This window comes from Lonchura striata, chromosome 5, assembly GCF_050655825.1.
Source record: "Lonchura striata isolate lonStrDom1 chromosome 5, ASM5065582v1, whole genome shotgun sequence".
NCBI classification, from domain to species: Eukaryota; Metazoa; Chordata; class Aves; order Passeriformes; family Estrildidae; genus Lonchura; species Lonchura striata.
The window spans coordinates 58,651,103-58,677,741 of NC_140707.1; the positions used below are offsets into that span (position 1 = coordinate 58,651,103).

Genomic DNA, 26,639 nt, shown 5'->3' on the forward strand with positions numbered 1-26,639 from the left:
TAAGGAGTTTGATGAACTGTTTTTCAGTGCTCAACATGCAGTGCCTGTCTGCATCTGAAATGAGGTCATGTGGGTCTTTCTTCTGTGACACTGAAAGCACACATCCACTACACCACATCCCTGACAGGAAAAATGGAGAATCTGATGGCAGTGCTTTTTTTTTTTTTTTCAGGGCAGATAAATGGTGTGGCTGTCTAAACATCTTTGCTGCTTGCAAAAATTCTTTTGTTTTTCTTTTCTCCCAGTTCCAAACCTATCAATATTTTAAAAACTAAGACATTTTGGCCACTTTTACTTGCTTTTTTCCTCCTATTTACTCCTTTCTTTGGTCTCCTATGTTTCTGCACCTCTCCAGTTCCATTTTCTTTCATTGTCTAGACTGCCTTGTCTTTCTTTATGTTAAAAAATGTCTTCCTCTCATTTTAATCTACATTTTTTTGTTTTATAATAGTGACTTTAAGATGCACTGCTTCAGTTGTCCTGAAATTTACACTTTCCCCTCCCCAGGCTGGTGTCCCAGCATAGACCTGGGTGGATTGGAGGCTCTCCTCTGATGGTGGGAGCACTCTGCAGATCCTGCTAGACAGGTTGCCAGGGTTATCACACCACTGGCACTTGCATGCAATGGAAAATTATTTTTTCAGATCCTGCAAATAGGGGAATGGAGATTTTATCAAAATTCTGCTTCTGCCTTATCAATTGCTCAGGGTTAGTGCTAGCAAAACAGAGCACTTATTTTCTTGAGTCTCAATGAAAAGACTATTGTTCAATGCAAAAGTTCAGGCTTGGAGACTGCTCTGTTTAACTCCTTCTCTCAATTTGTCTTCAAATGCCCAACAGGCAGGGATTTGGGGTAAGACTTGCCCCAGTTACACCACTTAAATCACTGGCTTGGCACACTCGTATGCACTTGTCACTGTGATTAAATTGGCCCATGTATTTAGATATACAAGGTCATTTTGGCTTGTTGTGATTTTTCAAGTTCCCTCTTACATTAGGGCATTGGCTCTCTGTGTGCCACTAGCTCTGTGCCACTAACTCTTTTTACTCCAATTTTTGTTGACTGTTGAGATCCAAGTATGCAAAGTTTCTTCCACACCAAGGGGAACCCTTTTATCCTATTTTTTGCCTAATAAGTAAAATCGTGCATGATCTTCCAAAGTGTAATACTCTAAGCCCCCTTTCAGATGATAAGCTATGGACATGCATTTATGCATTTCCTTTCCAGGGTTGCTCTTTACTGGTTAAAGGGATGTTTCAAATTAGTGAGGAAATGAGCAGGGAACTATTCATATCTGTGACATACTCACTTGGTGGCAGGAGAAACAGGCTTTTCACTAATAAGTGGTTTGCATTGTTTTACAGTATAATTTGCTATACATTGTTTAGCAAACAAATTGGGTCTTCATGCCAAACATCTGTGAATGAAACTCTGGCCATGCAACTCTGTACAGCTTAGCACACGCCTGAAATGATGCCTCAGAGTCCATAAGACCTCTCCACCATGCATGCATTAACTTGTGCGACTCCTAAAATCAAGAAAGCATCAAACAACTGTTTAATAGTGTATTTCACATGTCAAGCTACAATTTCAAATGTGGTTCTGATCACATTATATAACTTATTTATCAAAGAATTTCATACTGGCTTGTCACATTGGCTTGTATCAATCCTCTGCAGAGTCCTGGATAAAGGTCAATGTACTGATGCACATTCACAGTTTTTACATTCTACGTTTAGAAAAAAATTTTAGAGGAAACATAGTTTTTGACCATTTATTATGCCTAGTCACAAAACTTTGTGTATTTGACAAAACTCTCTTTGCCAGCTTTAGCTATTGTGTTAATTTGGCATAGACCTACTGTTTGTAAGGCAATTATGTGATAGAGTACTAGGAGAGGGCTTCACCTCCTGTCCCATTTGTACACACTTCAGAAAATCTCTGTCTATGACTACTCAGACAAAATCAAGTAAAACCAGAGTAGACTATACATTTAATCATGACTTTATCACACCTCATTATAGGCTTAATAAAGCTTTGAGAAGAATAAGATCACTTTGACATGAGAACAGAAGTTTTGTCCAGAACAGTAAGCTGCAAGAGAGTTTAAAACTCCCAGTGCAATCCACATTTCATACACTTCTGGGTGCTTCATGCCTAAAAGGGACAGAGTTTAGAATGAAACCTGATTTCATAAGACAGCCTGAGTGTTGCAAACCTGTTTCTACTAACTATCTCCATAGCAATGTCTTTGTTGAGTGTCAGTGCATCCAGTCCAGCATCTGGGAAGGCTGGGTTCCAAGGAAATCCAATTAAGATAGCAGTGACCTTGGGCTGGCAGCAGAGACATGACAGGATCTCAAATTCACCTCCTTCTGGGGTTCCCATACCTGACTCAGCACTGCCAGGAGATACCTGTCTCCAATTGGGGATTTGCTGCCCTGGATTATTCTCTGGGGAAATACAGATCCTATTTCTTCCCAAACAGGAATAGAGGGTCATTCTTATTTTGAGGTATAGTTAGAGGAGGAAAGATTGGGTTTTTGGCATGCATTGTTGGAGGGGATGACCAGTACTCAGAAGTTCAAAGTGAAATTTCACTTTTTGCTGAGCAGTGGTATAAAATTGTAAATTCTAAAAGCCAACTGCAATAGTCTCTCTCTATATATGTATATACATGAAAGATTGCACTGTATGGGTATCAGTACTGACAGATTCTACCAAAGGTGAAAGCTATGAGGCATCTCTGTACTGTCTTTGCACAATTGTATCTGTGCCAGTGTAAGGGGTGCCCATGCCAAAAATCCCTTTGTGTTTTCAGTTTCTCTCAGGAAGGTGCCTTCAGTAACATTTAAAGAGCTTGTCTCTCTCCTCACTGCTGTTTCACTTCTGAACAAAGTTCTCTGGGCAGCTCCATTTGGCAGCCCCTTTTCTGGTGCTGCATGTGCTGGGTTGAGTGTGTGCCTGCTGATCTCTGGGGCAAAGTGGCTGAAGGGGGAAGGCAATGAGAGAGTTATTTCACTTATATGTGCAGTGGTCTCAAAGCTCTTCTCCATAACCATATTTCATTAGCTATCAACACACAAAAGATAACAACTTTCAATAAAATTGAGTCTCATACAACACACCCGTTTGCTTCATAAGGATTGGTCTATCCTCAGGGGACATAGAAATACCCAGATATATCTAAGCCACCTCTATACCAGTAGAGATCAGCTGCAGTGGCACCTTCTGGGTTACAAAAAGTTGTCCAAGATTCAGGGTATTTTATTTTCAGGGTAGTTTATTTTCACTCAGCTTCATCTCCAGGGCTAGGATGCTAGCAGTACCTTTGGCAGCTCTGCTGAGAGCTCCAGGCTAGACATCACTGCTGGAAGCCCAGACATGATGATGTGTGGGCTACAGTCACACTTCAAATACATCCTTATTTAGCAGATAGGAATAGAAGAATATATTTTGTCATGTTATTCAATTTCTAGACCATCACTCTGCAGAATCTGAATGTTTATAAGAACATAAAGAACATGAATGGAGGCTGTTTGTTCATCAAACCACTGTTTGATTCATGCTGGCCATCAGTCATCAGAGGTGAATCGCTTTCCATGAGAGCAAGTGGTGGGACAAGAGAGGTTGCTTTCTAAGACTGGTTTGTGACTAGGACTCCTGCTAGAGGAGCTCAGTGCATTGACAACAGTTGCTTTCAGGAATACAGCCATTAAATTTGCGTGCAGCCACATACAACCAGCCTTGCTGGCCAGCCTGGTGCTATGGCTTAAATGAATGTTGGAGGAGGACACTTCTCTGAAAATCTTCAGAATCATGGAAGGAGTCACATTCTGACTTCTACCTTTCACTGTCTCAGAGACACAGGAAAAAAATCAGTATGGATATATTTTATTTGACAATGTAAAGACAGAAGTCAAAGAAGAAACCCTAATGATGAAAATTCTCTGGAACCTTGGTTTTTCTCTATTAAATTAGCCAATGGCCATATGTGGACCATCTATCTGTCCAGAAAACAGGCAGTACACTATTCATTACTCGTAGGAAGAAGTTACTGGCTCTACTGCCTCCCACATACAAAGCAAATGTTTTACAGTTATAATAAAAAGCAGCTCCATCTGGACAACTTTTAGCAACACACTCATTACAGCTCAGTGTTTGTCTCCCCAGGCTTTTACATGTATCCCCCATATTTCCATCTCCACTCAGGTTAGCTAAATAGTCCAGCCTCTAAAAGACCAACAAACTGTCTCGTCCCAGTGTTTATTACTTTTTATCACAATATATGATTTTTTTACTTACTCTTCCAAACTAGAAAGTGTTATAGGTATCTTGGATGATATTACCTGCAGCATTTGAAAGGACTATGTATATTGGGTTTTTTTCAGTTTTAGACATTTGATGGAGTTCTCCTTCCTCAAGCTGCATTGATCCTTATGAAAACAAATAAGTCTTTTATGAATCAGAAAAGGCCATTCTTTCCCTAGAGACCCTTGAGTACTTCAATCTTAGTCAAACTGAACCAGTGGTCAGATGATAAATATTTACAAGAGCAAGTAATCATACAATTTTTGACATCTTCAGACCTTTTCTGTCTGTCTTGTGTAGAGAGGGGGAGAAGATCTGTGCAAGTTCTCTGCATAGTGCTGGGACAATTATGCAAAAGGAGAAAGTTTCTTGCACAGCTCTGCAAATCTTGTTGCAGGACAGCTTAACATAGTTCCAAGATATTAACTCTGAAGAAGAGCTTCTTTTCTGACTGTTCACGTGAGCATTTTGATTAGTTAGCTGTGTCTTACAGCTAACTTGGTTCTGTCTCACAGCCAATTTTAGCTGAGCAGTTTCTGGAGTATATTTAAACCCTGCTGGCATGTGGGCGATTTCTGTTTTGGGATGGTTCACACTCAAATTCCCTTCTCTGTACATGGATTGAGCCTTTGCTGAGTGTTTCTCTCACGGAAAAAAAAAATCCATACTGCTCGGCAGCCATTCATCAGCACTTCAGAGGCTCCCTGAGCTGGTGCATTCAGGCTGCAAAGCATGGGGCAGATCTCTTTCTGCAGAAGTGCACCTCTCTCAGCCTGCTGCAGTCACTCTGGGTATGTCTAAAGGGAGGATTTGGACTGTTCAGGTTGCAAGTAATTACAGCAGATTGCTGAGCCACATGTGAAATTTAAGAACTGGAATTTAGTCTCCATTTATTTTCACCAGTGCAAAGTCAGAGTAATTCCACAGACTTTGTTGGACTCGAAGAAGATTTGTTCTGATGTTACACAGGAAGAGGATCTGTCCCTGGGAGACAAAGGTGATGGATACAATCCCATTTCCTACTAAGTCTCTTCAATTAAGCTAACTTCAGAATTATGCTCCTACATGAAACCAATATTAAGGAAGAGAAACAGCTTTATTATTATGATGCTGGAGAATGAACAGACATAATTGATAAAAGTACTTTCAGTGACCCCTCACATAATAACCCTTTCTTTGCATTCCCTCTAATGATCTTTAAAAGGTTTTATTGACTGGAGGGATATTACAGATGACATTATCCATTGGGTTTTTTCAGTGTAGAATACACTGTCAATATGTTTTGATTATAAAAGGAGAAAAATGAATGGGACTAATGTAAAAAAATTAACTCATAATGCTGGCTGTCTATACCAGCAAAAAGCTACTAAACACGATTAAAAAAAATTTAAAAAATTAAAAAGACATCAAATGCATGAAATGAAGGCACTTTGAACAAAGACAAAATATGTCTGGAGGATGGTCACAGCCATGGCCATGCCTGGCAGTGGACTGTGCACTCTCAGTGCCCTTTGGGGATGAGCTGGGCACACTCCTGCTCCTCAAAGATCTGCCCTGTTGCAGAGTAGTGCAGGCAGCTAAGGCACAGTCATGGAGCTCAGTTCATGATGCTCCATGCTCTGCTAAGCATTGCAGAACCAGCCTGGGATTGGAAATATGTATGCTCCACCCACAAAAATGGGATTATTTGTAACTCTACTGCATTAGGTATGATCTGCCCCACCAAACTGAGACATACATGTTCTCACAGGTGCTGGCATGAGGGCAACAAACTTATCTGCCACTCTGTAATACAGTAAAACCATTGGAAGCCCAAACTTATATCTCTCTCTTAGTTCTTTAAAATTCTCTAGGCTTTCCAGAATGGATTGAACACTATTCAAAGCTTGCTATACTCAAAGTGCTTAACAAACATTAACTAAGAAAACTGGAGAAATATCAGAAATATTTGTGTCCTTACAAAAACATGTCCCCATTGGACGAGAAAGTGGGACAGAAAAAAGAACAGGAATTCCCTACCATATTTGCAAAATGAATGGCTATTGATGCCTGTGCTCAGGATGGGCATCAGTGCTAGAAAAATGTGGGGTTGAAATAATAAGGGACAGAGAAAGGAGATGAGCAAGGGCTGCTCTTCTCTGCTCTCTTGCTCTCTCTCAAGGACAGTATGCCCCTCACTGGTCAAGTGACTGTAGATACTGGCATTTTAGGCAATTGACTTTTCCATCCCCCAAATCATGGTACTTTGTGTCCAGATTTTTTGCTGAATGCAGATAACTACCTTGCCATTTCATCACTGTCGAACATAGGCAACAACTTGAATGATGGAGGAATGAAGAATGAAGCTACTGCTGTTTCACAAAATCATTTAAATACAATTTCACAACATTATTTAACTGTATGATAAATCTCTGTCAAGATGAACAAAAGTTCTCTGCAGATCTTCTGTTACAGAAATATCTTTGAAAGAAGAGTGTCTGCAACCCAAATAAATGCAAGGAACTGAGAAGAAAATTAAAACTCATAAAATCAACTGACCTTTGCAGCTGTCTAGATCACTTTGCATTTGAGGCAATCTGTCTCTGCCTTCAACCAGACTGAGACCACTGATTTTTCATGCAACTGCTTCTGGCTTTCTCCACTCACAGTGAAGAGTCTTCACAGCCAGACCCTACTCTTTGCAGGATAAATGCAAACACAATGTCCATGGACTGCACAGGATGGTCCCAGCCTTCTCATGCTCCAGGTGTGCAATGGGGCAAGTCCATGAAGAGGCAGAGAAACCTGCAAGTCCTGCTCACTTTGATGTCTATGCAAAGATTTGGTTTTATGCAGCTTTAGAAAATTGTAACTGGGGACAATTTCTGAGGAAAAATTTGAGTTTAGCCACTCTCCACTTCTTAGGGCTTAGAGCAAGTGAAGGGAAGAAACTACAGTTCCAACTGCTTGGGAGTATTAACATCTTTCAAAAAAGTTTAATGCCACTGCCTCAAAAAGCAGACATTAAAAGCAGCACAGTTTCTCCACGTAGGTCCTCTTTCCATGGCCTCTTTCAAAGACTGGAATGAAGAACTATTTCCACTGTTTTCTCACTCCTACCTAGCACACAGCTGGGATCAGACTCTTTACATACACCTGTTTACACACATCATAACCTTCTGTTCACTCCATCACCTGGCATTAGCTTGGGGAACGGATGTCATGATGCTCATCCCCACAAATGTTCTCTGACATGGCTAATTAGCCAATGGCTCTCCAAAATGGACAAACCAGCCCAGCCACACCAGAGAGTGGACATGTGCCTGCTGATGGAGGGGACTCTGGAGCGAGAGTGAGGCAGGTGTGCTGTGGAGAGGGACCGCCCCAGCAGATACCATCTTCTGCCATCCAGCTCTGCCCACACTGACCTACTGCGTGTCTCACCTGCGCCGCAAGGCTCTCTGAGCAGGGAGCTGTGTGCTGCTTAGCAACCCTGCAGCACCATAAATACTGAGCACTAAGTGCAGGGGCTGGGGAGAAAGGAGGACAGAGGTAGCAGAAATCAGACCCTGCAGCCCCTCGAGCAGTGGCAGCACGGGTCCAAGGGGCTCAGGTGTGGCTGTGATTGATGTGCACCCCATGAGTGTCACAAATGTGCAGAGGGGGACCCTGTCTGTGCTTTTTCCCTCTGGACAATGCAGCTGTAGGCAGCAAACAGCAGAACAAGGTGAGGGAGTGTGAGATGTGATCTCTCTTCAGCTCGGACCCTCAAAACCAACTCACCAGGAGCTGCAGTTGTTCAGCCAGTGGAGAAATTAGGCTTTATTGCTTTTACTCAAAATGAACTGCAAATCCTTTGCAGAAAGCAAAAGGGGGAAATAAGGCCAGCAAGGAGGTTTCCATGGGATTAATTTTTGTGCAGAGGGAATTTCTGGGCGATAAGGAGTGGGAATATGGATCTACACCCCCACCCTACTACCATGGGTACAATTTTCTGAGTCATAAAAATATTGACCCAGGGACTGCAGGCTGCTGCTGCTGCTGGGTTCTTGCAGGCCCTAATCAGATACTCCAGATAATCAAGACAGAAAGTTTATTCAAATGTGTCTGCACACTGTGCTGGGTATGCCACAGCCATAGTTTGGCTTTTCACCCACATGGTCAGCCACAAGTACCCTCACATCAGCTTGCAAAAAGTATGACTGGCTAAAAAATTAAAAGAATGCCTAAGAAAAATTGATTTCTTTGTCATTAGGAAAAAATGTAATAAAAACATCATGGTGAGTCTTGCATCTCTCCTATATGTTTCAAAGCTCTAGTATTAACTTGTATCTTCTATTTGTGTTGGGGTAAATCAAGAATGCTGCAACCAATTAGACCAGCATGAGCATTATATTCTGTCACAAGTGTGTAAAATCCACCCATGGCTATCAGAGTTGCACTGAGGCAGTAACTCTCAGTAATACTTGGTTGTATGGGTAGACTTCTGCCCATTCAATGTGGCACCCTCATCTGCAGTAGAAACAGAAAAAATGGCAAGTTTGTTTCTGGTCACACTGAAAAATTAATTTGTCACAGGACAGACCATAATTGTCTACAGATTTCTGTTGGTACCTTTGTCAATATATCACAAATTAGGAGTAAACAAGTGCAAAATGACCCATAAGAGACTTTTCTGTGAAAGTGGACCACTTGTTTTATGCTAAGGACTAAAGCCTCTTGGAGGCTTTCAGTGCAGTGTTCCTGGCTATGAGAAACTGTGGAGCATTTTATCCATTTATGACCACAAACTTTCTCCCTAGCAGAACTTGTGAGTTTGCATAACTTAGAAGAGACAGAGCAATCCTGCCCTAAACAGTTACAAAAACATTGAGTACTTATAAAAATCCTAGACTGACAGCACTGGAGAGCAAATCCTTCTGCTTTTCTGACCAACACATTCTGCACAGACAAGAGCAAAACAAACTGCTCTGCACAGCAGTGCCCATGTAACTTGGCTGAGCCATCTCTCCAAGTAAAAGGCTATTTTATCCACTTCACTCATCAGCCCTTGAACTGTCAAAAGAGCCTAACAAGTAGTTGCAATATTTTGCTATTCTGCTTAAAAAACTACACTAATCCTTCTTCGTCTTGATGCACCCAAAAAACATCGGGCAGCACACACTACCAGTCCCCTGTCCAAAATCCCCACTGATGCCACTGAATCAGCAGAATAAATACAGCAGATCTCTGGCATCTCCACTGAGTTTGGGTCAAGCTGTAAAGCTCTTCAACAGCTTGTCTCATAAATACCACCCTCGACATTGTTGCACAACCAACATCCAGAGTTCAATACTGTTTGGTAGAACAATTGATTTTCCTTGTATTAGCACTCAGTTTTCATCAAGCAGGGCTACATTTAGTTTAGTAAATAGTGATAAATTTGAAAGAACACAAGGAAACAAAAAAACCCCTCTCCATCCATGGAGATATTCAAAACCCAGCAGGACACAGACATAAGCAAGCTGCTCTAGCTGACTCTATTAGGGCAGAAGTTTGGATTAGATGCTTTTAAGCTGTCCCTGCCAACCTCTATCATCCTGTGATTTTATGAACTCATTTCTTGGTAATTAAAAAATGGGATCTCCTGCAGAAAGATTGGTTGCTCAGGGTATTTAAATTGTCTTTAGTAAATTATCTACAGCCTCATTCCAAGGATGGGAGTCAATTCACCACTGGGAGATGATTAGGCATACTGGGTAAGCAACACATGAGGATGTTGGGCTTTGGGTGAGGTGACAGAAGACCTGGACAGTGGTGTTCAGTGGTACAAACTAATCCTGTTGTTGATAAACATCAACATTCAGACAGTGGAATCAGGCCACAGTGCAAAGATCTTTTCCTTACTTTTCCAAAATATTAAAGTCTACCTTTTCCTCAGATGCCCTCAGTAACATTTCCAGGGTCTTTCTATGATTCTTAGCGATCACTTCGTAGGGGCTGATCCCTTTTGCAGAGCTGATCTGGTCTGGCATCAATGAATTGCATCAAAGGCACAGAGATCTGCCCCCACAGACCTTCTTCTTCCTTTAGGGTATCTCCCACTCAAACAGTAGTTCTAAACCTATCTTTTCCACCAACTATCTCACTCTATCTTCTGAAGTCATTAATGTCTTTCCCTTCACCTGCTCAGAATTAAGGCACCATTTCAGTACAAACTCCTCTAATGTGTCAGGGAGAATCGGAGAGATTAACAATTTCAATTTACCTTGACCTGTCTGTCATCAGTCATGCTGCAAATTGCTCTTCAAAGCAGTTAAGTACTTTTAGGATTCTGTCTCCTCTGCTCAGGCTAAACAGCACTGTTTTGTTACAATTAATACTGATTTTGGACTAGATCATGCTTAATCTCAGTGGCTCATAGGAGAGGACCATGTAGAGGACAGTTCTTGCTCTTTGAGGGAGTGAGTGGTACAAAACTGGCTGGGGAAAAAGGGCAGGGCTGCGACCTTTTTAGTGGGACATAAATCCCTGCACCATGGGGCACCCTCACCACAGCCCCCACTGCCAGTTCTTGGCCTCCTTAACAAAATCTCAGTGTCTTCCCCTTGCAAGTCTCTTGTTAAACAACGTCAAATTTCAGAACCTTGCTCCTGCTTCTGAAACTAGACTTTGCAGGGGCCATAAATCATACACATATGCTAAGAACCCTAAAAATACCTGAGCAATGAATTTTAAGACAGTTTAAATATGACCTGTCATTTTATTTCAGTACAATATTTTCTTCCATTTAATTATTATTTGAAGGTGAACTCAGCACCTACTGAAGGAAGTGCCTATGTAGGCATTTATGGTACCTTTTTCTCAGGCTATGAGACACATACAGAACAGTGGTTTCACAAAGTTAGAACAGTGAATAAAAGATATATAATGTAAAGCTTGGCTATCATCAGCCCACTTTCCCTGCTGATCTAGCAGGAGGGCTCTTTGGCAGCAAACCCTGCAGGACATCTGAGAACAGATGGATCCATCCTACCTGAAATCCAGCAGAACCAAGGAGCCACATCACCAGGCACAGTGACCTGCTCATGGGTCATCTCAAACTATAGGGATGTTCCAGAGATACTGAGCATATATTTTTCACATGTTTGAAAACCATCTGAAACACTCCCTGATAGGTTGAATAGCTGGCACATCACTTGTCATAAAGACCAGGATGTTCAGCTTTGCTTTCTCCTTCAAGGTTTGACAGATGGCTCTGTTATCTGAATTTTATACAGGGAGCCAAGGACTTATTTTTCCCTTTTATGTAAATATCTTACTCCCCGCACAGACACTGACACACAGTGAGCTGCAGAAATAGGATTACACACTGCATGTCCTGCTCTCCCCCATCTCAGTTGCTTATTTACCAAACAACTCTCGTTAATCCTCTTTACTGTGTTTACTTCTCTCTTCCCTCTAGTCTTAGTGTCTTACTATTATTGAGGTACTTGCAGATGTTAAAAAAAGCTTAAGGGACAGTCACCTCCAGAGCTGATTAAAATGAATTGAATTCCACTGATTGATTTTGAATCTGCATTGATTTACACCAGAGGAAGGTTTGTTAGAGCTGCTGGCATTCATGGTGCACTTGCCAAACCCAAAAATCACATAATACTGAAATAATCTGTTTTCTCCACCCTGTGTTAGTTTATGGATCGTCTTTAGACCTCCTGCTTTTACTTCTTGATTACAGTCTTTTAAGGAAAGAGTGAGAATGGCAGGTTTTCACAGACAAAGACATGGTAGAGAATTACTTGGAAGTATTCTAGATTTTTAAGCAGTTATTCATCTGCTCTTTCTATGTGTTACAGAAATCACTGGTTGTGAGATCACTTTTTTAATCCATGAAATGTATAGAAAAGTCTCACTGCTTACACTGAGGCTGAGCCCCAGCCAGTGATTAAGCCTGTCCTAGAAATCTACAAATGTCACAGATGGTGTTGACTATGGCTACTTTTTTTCTGATGTGCTATGGAAAAGATTTTTAAAAGAAAAACAACATTTTTTTTTTAAAGTGGAAATACCCCTCTAACACCAAGACCACAGAAGATTAGCTATTTCTCCACAGCCAAACTGAGGGTGGTTTTATCATGTAACCATGCTGCAGCACAACATAGTATCATGTGTGGTCTCCTCTGGTGCTTGACCTGGGCAGCAGCACACATCTGTACCTGGTGTGCCAGTCATGTAGTGTCCAATGCTGCAGTCACCAGCAGCACACAGAGGAAATTTAGAAGTTGCTTGAAGCACTTTTGAACTATCACTCCATATGTATCTTCCCAAAAGTTCAACCCATCCGAGTATTAAAGTTGATGGATGCAACCTGGTGGAAGTTCCCTCATGGCCCAGAGAAGTCAAATCCATTCACTGGTATTGATTCCAGCATTTCTTATGACCATTTCATATGGAAGAACCTGAGTATTTCCACAGTAGATGCAGGGATGGAGGTAATAGCATACTTGTTTGGTTCTGGTAGTCATGGTATACAAAGAAGCACCAATCCACTAGGCTGTATTTTATTACATATTGCCTTAGTGCCTAAAGTTGGTGATACACTGAAGTTTTAGCTTTTATGAGGGAAAAGAAACTACCCCAGAAGACACAGTTTATATATAGATTGAATAAAAACACAGTTGAGTTATCATACCTCGAGGTCACTACCTCTCTTCCTGCTACAGAAAAGCAGACATAAGAGAGTTTGACTGGGTCTGGCCCTTTGAAACCAGTAAATGAGATTTCAACTTAAGCTCAATAGGATTTTTCTTTTTCTTTTTACTCCAAATTTGATTCTTATGAAAGTGAGGGATTAATACAACAGAGCCAGACTAAATGCAAATAAATCCCTGCCTGCACTCCCTACTAAAGCATTTAACCCCTGTCACACCCTACAACCAGAGGACTGCTGTAACTTCACTCTTCAGCACCTCTTCAGTGGAGGTAGGAGACAGAGTTGTCAGAGGTGCTGCAGTGACAGAAGTCCCAGTTCCAGGAGATGTGCAGGAAGGAGGGCCCAGGAGGAGGAGTGCAGAGGAGAGGTGGTGGGATGAGGGTATGAGAAAGGACAGGGCAGAGCATGGTTATGGAGCCCAAAGCTGGGAACACACTGGAGGAACTCTTGGCTTTAGCATCACCCAGATTAATCTCCTTACTTTTTTTCTAGTCACTTCTATCTCCCAGCAAGAAACAGAGTGAAGGATTTCTTACATTAGCTAAAGCAAATTCAGCTCAATGATATGTAATAATACTGTGTTGAAGCCAGAGATGCTTTTCTTGTGAAACATCTAATCTTGTATCCCAGCATTTATTGAGAGATATCTTTTACAGTGGATCAAGAAACCTGAACTACTGGGGAATGCTGCCAGGCCCTTCAGGGCATTCTTTTAGCTGAACTGTTTTAGCAAGGACTCATTGATGAAAGGAAATGCTCTAGTTACCCTGTAAAATCATAATTAATACGATTTTCTTTCATAGCTGTCCATTCCACATCTGAGCAGTTTTCAGCTTAGCATTTGTCAGCAGTATGAATGTCAAAAATAAGAAGATCTAAGAGGAATTTTCACTCTTCTCTCAGCCTAATGCCTGTTCAAACAGCTGACTTATAGGTTGATATTCATACTGTTGACAAATAATGGGTGTCTTCATCAAGTATCAATATTATTTTGCACTGAAACTAACCATGAGATTGTATGTGAATTCCCCAAAACTTTGCAAGGCGGCTCTAAATTTGTCTCTTTAAATTTAATTTTTGTTCCTCCCATCTATGGCTCCCATCTACCAGCATCACAGCAGATTTGAAAAGCAATTCCACATGAGGTACAAGTTGCTCTGGAGAGTTACTGCTCTCATACAAATATTTTGCAGCCTTGACACAAATCATTCACAATTTGGCAGTGAGTTGACAAACACAAATGAGCAGCAATGGTAGACTAGCAACTACAAGTGTGAGACTTTGCACTGTGCTACCAATTCAATTGGATGCCAATCTCAGTCCTCCAAAGATAATTTTTTGAAGTGCAGTTGCTAGAGTGAAAGCTTTCCAGCTCCCCCAAAATAATAAACATTCATTTTAGTTAAACCAGAATAGCAAAAATACTTAATGTAAATTTAATAAGAACTAAAATAAAGGCTTTCTTTTCTTGATGGAATTCTCCCTTTTTGATACTCTTTCAAATCCTGAATAAATTTTTCAACAACCACAAAACATATCCAATGCTTCACCATTGTGATTTCCCCACTAAGGCTCAACAAAAGTCTTCAATCATACTGCATGCACATAACATTTTTCATGAAAAGTGTTTTCATTTATTTTCCTTTTTTCCTCACTCCAAAATATTATCACTCAGAAAACATGAAGTTGATAAAAATAGTCACATATTCCAAACTGAGATTCAGATGTCACTGCAGTGTCTCATGAGAGCTATGGGTGGGAATCCGGCATTCTCTGCTGCAGGCTGGGTCACCTGGATATACTAATAGCTCCCAGCCAAGACCCTCACAGAATGAAACAGTGACAACACAAACACTCAGCTGTGGGGTTCTGTCAGAGCCATACTAAAAACAGTAGAGGAGAAATGAACCTTCATCCTTTTGGCCTACAATTCCCATAAATTACTTTATCTTCTAAATCAACCCTTTGGACTTGCATTTGGAATCTTACAATGGAAATGTTAAAGTTTTGACGTTTTCCACCAGAAATATAAAAATTTATTTAATTGAAGAAATTATTTTTGCTCATATTTTTCTGTGCAACTGAAATCAATACTTCCTAAATACTCAAGGCCTAGGCAAGTGCAGCTATTGCAGACAGTGAGCTGAAATGGTTATTACACACTCTTGTACATAGGCTTCACAAAGGCTTTTACATTAAGAGAGAAAGGTTTTGAATTTCATCTGGAGGTTATAATTTTGAAGCAATAATAAATTAGAAGTATGGTCTCCAAATGAAAAAACTACACATATTGCTAGACTTTGAGTTACACGAGTTTGCACTAATTTGAAATGCTAAAATTAGAAATGGACCTGGGCCAAGAATCTCACATCCCACATGTAAATTTTGAACGTTACCCTAAGTAGTGTTCAAATACAAGTAGTGCAGTGTTTCCTACCTCTACACTTGGCCAAGCCAAAGCTCTCCACATTCACCAGCAACCTGAAGCAATTTCACTTTGGGCAAGTTCTTACTAATCTGAACAATGTAGTTCTATCCTGTTTTTATTTTTTCTCTTATGCCCATGACTGCATCGAACTACACCCTTTACACAGGCAGGGTATGGTACATGAAGTGACTTTCCAATGAAAACACACATACAGGATGCATTTTGCTTTTTGGATGCCTTTAAACTAAACATGATATCATGAGACAAGTCTTGGGTCAGCCTCTGTGGGGCTGCATTGCCCTAAGCACAGTAAAAGCTTCTGGAGTCTTACCTTTTTATGGCTTTGTAGCAAATGATGACAACTACAAAGAGAAACACTAGTGTGGTGCAGCATACTGCAATGATAATAACCAGGCCTGGCCACCAGGTCTCTTCAGTGGGACAAAAGGTAGACTTGGGAGCTGTAAAAAGAGAGTGGAAAAATACATTAATTCTCCCAAACCAATAGGGTATTATCAGATATGCTTCAGTCACTCACGCAGTAGCACTACATCAGGATCACAGATACATGCAAAGATGTTATTTCACATTTAGGACTCATTTATTTCTTTTCCCCAAGCAATCAATTTCTCTTATTGGTACTAAATATTTCTTGTAACAATCCCCAGATCAAGTTCTTTGTGTCAGTGTTATTACAACCTGGTACTCAGCACGAAGGAGAAAGGCTCAGCTCTGCTACCTGTGGAAAACATATTCTTCCTCAGCATTCACCATCTCCAGCTGTATCAGGTTTAATTTTAGAGAGTGATATTATGCTGTTAAGAGCACGTTCTCAAACACCATTAGGGGAGGTGAGTTGGGAGCCAAAGGAGTGCCTACCAATCTGTATAGTAGCTAATATTACTGTAACCTTGGAGTGAGGAAGGAGGATTTGTTTTAAAAGAATATGGGTTCTATTACATTTACTAATTGTTTTCAGAGTATTATAGTTGACAATCATACTTTCCTTTACACTACCTTTGAATTCTAATCCAAGTAGTCAAGATATGTTAACATTAAGAAAAGTTAGCTTGTGAAAATATAGGCTATTATTATTATACTTTTCTTATAACATTTAGGGCTAGAATTGTCTATTTAAGTACCACTCAAAACAAGAAATATTCTGTATCTGGTGACATTTAGTTAAAATATTTTTCCTTCAGGGCTATATTTCTATTTCCCATGCTTTGAGGGGACACATTTCCTGAAGGATGGTAACAGCCAATGCCATGAGCAGTATCAGTGTATTGCAGAGGGAGGAGAGAGCCTTAACACTGCTTCTGCAACCACATAAATTCCATGAGAACTTTGGTCACCTTAAGTGACATTTAATAATGAATCAGTTGATGGGACCGTCTTTATCTATATACTCAGCTAAGTAGGTGAGAGAATGAAATATAGCAAAAGGCTCTTTTATGAGTCTCATTGTTTAATTTGATATTCTGGATGTCCAGTTATACAAATCACAAATAGCTGCACACCTTAAAATATGTCATCAGTCCAGTATAATTTATTGTGATCTGACATCTTCTCTGTCTCCTGTGTTTGATTAGGAAAAGATACACTTACCCATATATTATCACTCAACAGATTAAATAATGAATTACACAATTCCTGAGAAAACCTATTTCTTCCAATTGCAAGATGTATAGAGTAGTTTGCAACATTCACCCCAAGGAATCTACAGCAGCACCTTAGGAAAAGACTAGGTAAAGAATTATAAGAAGCAATTAAACTAATAAACCCAACAGCTTGACACCTACCTAGTGGTTCCAAGTTTCCTCTTTGACTATGTTCACTTCTAGAGTGCCCCAGCAACTGAATTTCTGCTTTATTATTATGTTAGTTGCAGAAGTCTGTTTTCAGTGGGTGATGGAAATGTTGTGTTTTGATAAAGCTAATGATTTTAATATTCTCTGAAAGTTTTCAATGTTGTTAGATTCCACAATAGAATACATTTCAAAGATGACAAAATATTTGCATGAACGAGTCACCAGTGTCAAGATTAACTCTACCTTCCTGGTGTGTCCTGAAAAATACAAAAGGGAGCAGTGAAGTAAAAGGAAAAACATAGATCAGCAGGTGCCATGTAAAATTTGATGAGCCCACAGAAAGTGGGAGAAGTGGGGCTATCTTTCTCTAGCCCTTGTCCTTCTTCAAAGGCAGGATCAACCAAACCAGTCAGAAAGCAAAATGGTGGTGAGACTGGGCTGCTCCTCAGCACAAAAAATGAGACTGACAAGTGGCAGAGGCAGGATATAAAGCCAGGCTTGTCTCATGTCTGTACACCATGTAGTCCTTGATGGCTTATCACAGTATTTTTCCACAGAGAATAAACAAATATATGTGGGATTGAATAGTAAACATTACTCCTAGATGCAGTCATTAATGACAGAAAAATTAAGAATTGCTAATGTGAAAGTGATGCCTAATCCACCTGGCTCAGTTCCTTTCCCCACTGGTCACTCAAAAAGAAGCACAAGAAATCATGCTGGAAGCTACCAAGCTGTTTCTTAGTGGCTTATGTTTTCATATAAATATAAAAATTACTTTATATTTCTTATTCCTTATTAATGCAGTGCTAATCTTGTTTTCCTTTGAAATGTCCACTTCTTTTTCAATAAGCTCATAGTTACATGTGCTTTTCTTCCTCTCAGTATATGTTCACAAAGCCCTCATACCCTTGCATTTCTATGTCCTTAATGCATTGCTCCTCACAATTATCCTCTGATGAGAACTGCACTTAATCCCCTTATGATGATGGGAAGGCTGAGCCTGGCCTGCATGGATGACTCCTCTGTGTGCAGCTAGAAACGCCAGCTGAGAAGGGATCTTCCCAAAGAGCCAGCACCATGGCTGGGAAGAGCCACATCTTCAGAGAGGAGCCTCCTCGTGAGTGCCACACTGAGCTCTTGGTGCTGGGGGGGTATTGATGTGCCAGCTCCCTTGGGCTGGGGCTGGGGAGGCTCCCCATCGTGTGCTTGACTGCCAGACCCCAGCTTATCACTCACACCTGAGAAGGGCTGAGCCCACAGGTGTCACTGAGCTCTCAGTGATGAGAAATGACCCTGGGTGAGGGCACCTGCAGCACCCTCTGGCACGTTGCATGGAGCAGCAGTGCATTCCACAGGCAGTCCCTGAAAGGGCACACATGTGGGTCCCAAACACCCCTCAGGGAGATCCTGACATCACTACAAAACACACCAAGCAGAAGATGTCCCACACTACCTACAACAATGTCAGTGTCCGGTTGTTTCATCGTCTTCACCTTTGATGAAGTGCAGGAAAGCAATTCTCCTGGTTGCCTCCTTGTTTGTGCCTCCTCTTTCAACACATTCTAAAACCCCAAAAGCTGTATACTTCAGACCCAAATTGTGCCCTTTCCCTTGAGTAAAGACACAAGCCACAGGCAGCTGTCTCTCACAGAGCTGTATCTGGACAGGGATGGCACCCCTGGGTGCCAGAAGTCCCTTTGTCATCCCTGCTGGGCTACTGAGAGCTGAGGGCTGGCCGGGCTGGCCACAGAGGGTGCTCTGTGATGCTGGGGTTATGAAACTATAAAGCTACACACAGAGTAAGTGTGGCACACATAAACTGAGTTAAAAGCCAGAGAACTGGTATGTCTCAAAATCTAACTATAAATGGAAAGTCACTGCTGGAAGAATGTGGTTTTTAACAGTGACCACCTTCTTAACCCCCCCCCAAAATAGGGTGATGAATACTGATACAAATGGCTAATGACTTTGGGAATGTATTCAACTACAAATGGAGACAAACATATTTAGATTAGAAATAGGGTGATTATAATAATTAAGGATAATTAGTCATTACCATAGTCTATAATTTCTGTTTGAGTATTTAAACAAAATACTTAGTTTAAGGTAGCCTTTTTATTTTTACTTTAAGAGGTCTAAATTCAGCTAAAGAGATTGGACTCGGTATAAGACTTGAATAAGTAAAGAAAATGCTCTGGTTCTGGAAAGTCCACATGAGTACAATGCCTTTTATCTCTTGGCCTTAAAATTTATGAAGTACAAATGTTGGTTAGGTTTACTTTTAGAGGGCTTTCACCTTCTCCTACTCCCAATGGCACCAGGCCTAAATAAATACAATTATCAAATAAACCCATTTCAGCCCTGTGGTGGGTAGATAGATCCAACTTATTCAAAATAAATTAATGAAAAAGTGCTTTCAGATCAAACTGTTCAGCATCACAAAAATCTTACACCTGCTTTTTTTGACTAAATTTGTTTTGAAGACTCAGCATAAAGACACAGCTCTGATTCTAATGTTAGAATGTATCTGTACACAGCTGGCTCTAGGCAGAATTGTGCATACCAGAAAAGATTAGCTCAGCTATTGAGGGTTTCCCTCAGTGTCTAAGCACAAAAATAAAAGTTCTATCACTGAAAAGAATGTTTCCATAAAATTCCCAAGAAGTTCTCTGATATTTTTTGATCAGATCTCAGTGGTCATTCTCAAAATTGCTCTGAGCTTCTAATAAAAGACTGTGATGAAGCTGTTTAAATCTTCTGGGTTAAGAATTAAATAGTTTTGTGTATGTTGTTAAAGCAATACATGTACTGCCTGAGACAGAATCTAGAAACAGGACTTGGAATCTTTGATACACCATCAGGTTATCTTCAATGGTCATGGCTGTAGTTTATAAAGCTCATCATTTCAAAATCTAGTGCTCCCATAATTTATTTTGATTAGTGTTATTACTTTCCATTACTGATGGGTTTTAGGCTAATTGCTCTTTGCATGGGCATGCTGAGACATGAACAAGTCACACAAGCAAGTCTGTCAGGAGACAGAAAGTGCTCTCAGAGGGGACCATGCTGAGCTGGAGCCCCTGAGCAGCTCTTGGCAGTGATGCTGAGGCAGGGAGCCTGCACCAGGGCACCCCTTCCCACTGCCAATCCCACAGCAGCCAGCTCTGCAAAGCAAAGAAAAACAAAACAGAATAAAGCAAAACAAAGCCAAAAAAAAAAAAAAAAACCCAGAACAAAACAAAACCAAACACAGGGCTGACCCGGCAAATAGCTAAGGGAGGCAGTGACCCGTGCTCCCACATGTAATCCCAGGGGAGGTGTCTCCAGTGGAGTCTGTCAATTTGCTCACAGACTGAGACCCAAGCAACTGGTCAGTGTCCACTGATGTGATGGGGAAGGGTGACAGTGACCCCCATCACCTCTCTGCAACAGCAACTTCATGCCTAAAAAAAGGAAGAGCACTTTCAAGACAAATCAAAACTGATTATTGTTTTTCTTTTGCTTTTATTCTTATTCTTGCAGAAAGGTCAAGAGTGCTGTTGTAATCATCCTTATGAGATATTGGACTGTTTTTAATATTGTATACTCACAACAGGAAAAACCCTGCCATCTCTATGCCTGCAGCATTTCTCTTGTTATTGTAAGGCTGCCTGAATCGGCCATGCACTTTTAATTAGCATGCTAGGAAGCAGGATAGGATTTTATTTTGAAGGCAGGCTCATATTCCAAGGGCCTCAAGTGTTTTATCAGTCTTGGTTAGAAATTAAAAGGAAGATGTGTTCAGCAATCTCTACGTATGTCACATATTCTAGAGACCTGTTACTCTTCTGGGTAAAACAGGGTTTGGGTCCTAGTCTCATCTTCACTCTTATTTATTATTTTGATATTCACATAAATTGTATGCTGACGTCCCATTTGCAAGACAGAGAAGACACTAGTTCCTGCAGCCATTATCACACTGGGATATAGGGACAAGCCCAGAAAACATGGAGAAGTTTAAATGTGATTTCAAATGTCAAGGTATATGAAGAAATTCCCAGGACACTCCAGTGTCCAATCCAAACTCCCAGTTAAATGTTGAGAAGGATTTTGAATGTGTTACAGTTTGGGTGTCTTCCCATCAAGGTATCTCATCCAAGCTCCTGTGGAATAGAGAAGTTCAATGAATCTCCTGCTTAATATGAAATAACTTGGGTTCTGTGATGAAAAACCCTGCAGAGGAAGTTACAAAAACACCAAGGCTCGGAAATTTACTCTAGGCATTGCGCTGTCTAACACACAAGAAAAAAGGAGAGTCTCCATCACATGCTCATATCTTTTTTGAGAAAGCTGATTTCAGTCCTGAGCCTGAGGCCTCTTGTCTACTTTTGCATAAGGCCCTTCACTCCCCCCAGCAGTGTAGATTCACCCTAAAGTGAGTTCTGATTAATTTAATGCTGATTAATTTCATTGTTTGATAGAATGAAGCCTTAGGCAGCTAATAAAAAAGGCCCGAGGGCTCAAGGGATGTAAACTAGCAGAAGTCCAGCCAGCTGTGAGACTGGTGCCAGCTGAGGACCTTGTCCCAGCATCTGCACGATGATGCTCAGAAGTGAAATGTAGCTGAAGGTCAAGATCAGTCTCCAGAGCCCTGGAGGCTGTGGGCTCCCTGGGAACAAGATTGGTTACCTAACCCAGGGCCTTGGGGAGAGATCTGTGAGTCAGTGGCAGCTGAAGCATCCCCTGTGTTTGCTGTATTTCGTCACGTAGGGACTGCTACAGATGTGTTTGGATAATGCACGCAGTAGGAACGTGCTGCGTGCACCCAGGGCTGCTCACAGTCAGAGGCAGCCAGCAAGGGAAAAACAAATCCTTTAAAAGAGCTTGCTAGTGGAGTTTGTGGTGCTGCTAGACTTGATACAAATATAGATCTTCAGCTGTTATTCTAAAAGGCATAGTGAGAACAGGCAAAGTGTTCCCTTCCACACTCTTGGATTTAAGTGGAAAATTTCCTGTGAGGATAGAGGAGAGGAGGCTGACCAAGAAATGGGTGACCTTGGTGTCTGTTCCTGGGGCAGAAAGCCACACTGCAGACATGACCTGCATCCTCAGGGCACCCCAGTGCACAGGCCCTGGGGCTGTGCTTGGCCAGAGGGAACCCTGAGCTCGCCTTCATGTGCCTGCAGAGAAGGCACCCCTTGGGCTGGTGATCAGGGACAGACAGGCTTGCCAAAGGAATGACTGGCATTCTCCAGATTGATGGAGAAGCGGCTTGTCTAGCCTTGTCAGGTTTCCTCATGCTGTGTTTTTTCTTTAACTCCCTTACAGATTTCTGCCCTTCCTGTTGCCTATAAGCTTAGGGCCATTTCAGAGTGCCATGAGCCACTTGGGTAAACAACCAGGCAGTAGCGGTGTGCTCGGCAGAACGCCCGTCCTGATTTATAGCCTCCCTGGAGTAGCTAGGTTAAATAACACAGAAATCAGCTATTCCTGTAGCAGATGATACTTCTGTTTATCACACTTTGTTGCAGACAAGTTTATATCATGCAGCTGCTCTGTGCATATGTTCCTACTACACTTCTAAGGGGGATACTGCAATCACTACGCAGCGGGAACTTCTGCTATAATAAAAACATGTGTGGGAATGATGCTGGAGAAATTCCCTCCCCCGCAGCTCTTACACTGGAGACACTGTTATTCTACACTCTCGGTTGCCTCATCTTCTTAGTTTTCTCCTCCTTTCTAAAAACACTTGTCTTCTGAAACAAGAAACACACTCAGTTTTGCGCTTAGTTTTGGAGACTGGAGTGTTCAGGAGGTGAAGGGGTTGTTCTGCAGGAATTTTCTGAAGGTCACAGGCACTAGAGGAGTGCATGGCTCATTGCAAGAAACAGAACTGGAACTGCAGGTGAAAAAACCTGAGCATGGATAGTCAGTAAGGAAGAGAGCAGCAGGGTGGGGGAGGTTAAGTGCAATGCTCAGGATCTAAGCTTCAGGAGTTATTGAACCTGCACACGTTTAGGTTTGGGTTTAGCAATAGATTTCACTAAAGCTCCATGTTACTGTGCTTTCTTGGTAGGTGCCATGCAAATGCTTTTCCTTGGTAGATTTGGGATTCTTATAGAAAATAGAACATGTTCTTATAGAACATATTGTTAGGACCAAAATAAAATAATAATAGGTAAAAATATCGGATGGCCAGACATAAGTAAAGCACATTGTGGGGAAGTGGCTTGTGCAAACTCACTGCACTTCAGTGAGACAGCCAGAAAAACAAAATGTCTTTTGACTCCTGGCCAGTCCTCCCCTCTGGATTGTATTTCCTCTTATTTGGGAGGAAACACAAACAACTGATTTGGCTAAAACTACATTACAGGGTGGAAACAGAAAACTCCCTTTCTGACTTCCCAGGCAGGCACCAGATCTTTGCCCCAAGCTAGCACAGTGACACCATGCCCAGCAGCTCAGTGGAGCCAAGCCCTATGGTCAGAAACAGGATGCCCTGGAGTGGCTGACACTAAACTTGTGGGATAACCTGTCTTGGTTTTGTACAATTGCAGAGGGAAACTAGAGAACAGTTCAGGGCTCCACATACATATGGAAATATGGCAATGCATAGAGCAGAGCAGTCAAGAGATTGTCAAACAAAGCAGAAAGGGAAAGTCTGTGCTCCAAATGATTAACAGGCTGAGGGCCAGACCTGCCTGCCTTAATCCTATTAGGTGGATGAAGCTGATGGGACCCACCAGAACTGAGGTACCCCTCAAACAGGGGCAAAACATGCTTTCAGCTGCTGAGGTCTTTTGGAGGAGAACAGGGTTAGAGAGCACAGAGGGAGAATCTGTTGTCTAAAGTATGATCTAGAGAAGCAGTAGCATTTATAGACCTTGTGGTAAAAAGGCTTTTAAGGAGATTACATCATAGCTAGCTTCTGTGTTAATACTCAGCTCTGGAACTTATCTTTACAATGCATGCTCACATCAGCCACTGCCCTCTGATCTGACTTTGTCCAGTGTTTTTCTAACCAGCAGTCTCCCCATGAGACACTGCCTTTCCCTCCCCATCTGATTCTCCCTCAACATAAAGGGCTGAATTGTTTTTACCCCGATGGAATCACACCCTGTCGCTCCTGTCCCGAGCAATGAGAGCTGAAGCCTTGCAAGGCAACCTCCTCCTTGCAGCAACACAAGCACCTGGGAGAGCTTCACAGGCACTGCCACACTGCCTGCTCTCCACAGCCTGGGGCACTGCCAGGTTGGGCAGCACCAAGAAAGTCCTCATGACACCCCCAGGTAGTCCTAAGTGCTGCCTCTCCATGGGAGCCCTGCCAGACTTGGTGGCCTGTTTTCTGTTTTCTGAAATGCAGATGTCAATCAGATTAGTGGGTATCTGGTGCTTCTAAGAAACAGGTCACAAGTGCCAAAGCATTTGGTTTTAAATTAGCACCCTGGCATTTATTTTAGAAGGTAACCTGCTTTCCAGAGGTTCTTAGCACTCTGAGAACCAGGATGCTTTAATTGGGTATAAAGATATACAACCTTAAGTGCAATCTTCTGCCTTTCATGATACAGGCTTTAACCTCTCTGTACTTAGGCAGCATGTCACCACAGAAAACAGAAATTCCCCTCTGGAGGTGGGTTCCAGGCTCAGTTCTCCTCCTTGCTCACTGGGTGATTTTGGGACAATTTCCTCTACAGACTTATTTCTCCTTCTTCAGGATGGGAACAGTAGCTCCAGCTTTCTAAATGGTTGCAAGGTGTAGAGATAAAATGTGCAACATAAGGCTGCATGTCAGCACTGTTTCTATTTCCTTCCCAATTCCTTAATAGGATAGACAGGCCCATTTAGAAGTACTCCATCTATATTTCTACAAGAACTAGCTGTAATTACCTGACCTTCCTGTCAACCACCAATTCAAGGAAACACAGCAGCAAGGCCACAGCAGTAGAGCACAGCACTGACCTGGAGACAGTAATTCTCAGTTCTTTTGAACAGAGGCACCACTGAGAGACACTGAGATGTGCCAGTACCATCCACTTCATTGCACAAACACGCAGGCTTCAGTGGCAACTGATGTGCACAGGCATCTTATGAGCACTTCCTAATCTTCATTGGGGAAAAATCAGTGCTGAGCACAATCTGCTTGCCCTGCCAAACTCTGTGACCTTACAGTGATGAAAGTGAAAAGCATCCAGAAGAAAAGAAGCCTGAAAACACTGGAATTTCATGCTAAGTCTGCCATTTCAGCCCATTTGGGCTTATTTCCATTAACAAGCACGCACACACATGCACGCAGATATCTGGGGTTGTTTAGCCTAGAGCAAAGGAGGCTCAGGGGAGACCTCACTACTCTCTACAACTGCATGAGAGGAGCTGTATCCAGCTGAGGGTCAGTCTCTTCTCTCAGGCAACCAGCAACAGGACAAGAGGACAGTCTTAAGCTGAACAAGGGGATGTTTAGGTTGCACATTAGGAAGAACTTATTTAAAAAAAGTGTGATTGGACATCGGAGTGGCCTGCCCAGAAAGGTGATGCAGTCACCATCCCTGCAGATGTTTAAGGAATGACTGGATGTTGCCCTTAGTGCCACGGCCTGTTTGACAAGGTAGTGTTTGGTCATAGGTTGGACTTGATGATCTCAGAGGTCTTTTCAATCTAAATTATTCTGTGACTCTGAATAACTTCAACACGGGCAGAAAGAAGTTTGCTTCTGGGAATCAGATATGTGGGGACTCGTTCAAGCTGCCAGGGAAGAGGACTGTCTTTGCTTGCAGGCTAATGGCACTGTGCCCTGAGCCATTTAACATCAAACAAAAGTATGAACCAGTGAAAGAAATAAAGGGTTGCTTCCAAACTGGAATTCAGTAGGTACAGGATATGCATTTTCCCACCTCAGTCCCATGGCCAATATCACCTCCCAGGTCCACTGCAGTAAAATAAGTATAAAAAGAAATGAGTCTTCTGGACAGTTTCTCCCCCAATCAACCTGTCTTGCTTTCAGGCTGTTTCAGAGGCTGTTTTAGGGCAGAAGATGGGCTCACCATCAGCACCAGGAAATTTTTGGTGAAATAGGCTCCTTTGTGGTGCAGTGCAACTGCAGAGGGCAGCTCATGGGGAAGCAACTGCTGAAGAGCAAGGACACTAAGTAGAAAACTTGCCTCATCCTCCCTTGTGACCTGATGGCCACCACTCACCTCAAATCAACAGTGAGGAAGTAAACAGTAAACAGATTAGTAAACAGTACACATTAGTAAAGATCTGTCCAGTCCAAAATAAGGTGGGACACTTGCTGAGAACTAAGTGGCTTGGAGAGCTTATTCAGCATCTATCTGCATTTTAAGGTGATAAAAGCCCTTAAAAAACTAGCCCTTGTTTCCACTGTCCCTCAGGTACCATTGGATGAAATCCATGCCCCAAAAGGTGCCATGAAGGCAG

At 41.9% G+C, this 26,639-nt stretch overlaps 1 protein-coding gene across 3 annotated transcripts in view; it reads right to left on the reverse strand.

Annotated features, from left to right (window-relative positions):
• The window catches only part of PRIMA1 (proline rich membrane anchor 1), an 83,417-nt gene that overhangs the window by 40,432 nt on the left and 16,346 nt on the right, over window positions 1–26,639 (reverse strand). For 2 of the 3 annotated variants that reach the window (XM_085580666.1, XM_021541306.4), the window contains exon 3: window positions 15,743–15,872. In XM_085580666.1, coding sequence (XP_085436792.1) covers window positions 15,743–15,872 — 130 coding nt within the window. Of the gene's footprint in view, window positions 1–1,310; window positions 1,530–15,742; window positions 15,873–26,639 lie in introns of all 3 variants that reach the window. The other variant, XR_002466406.3, reaches the window with a different exon arrangement.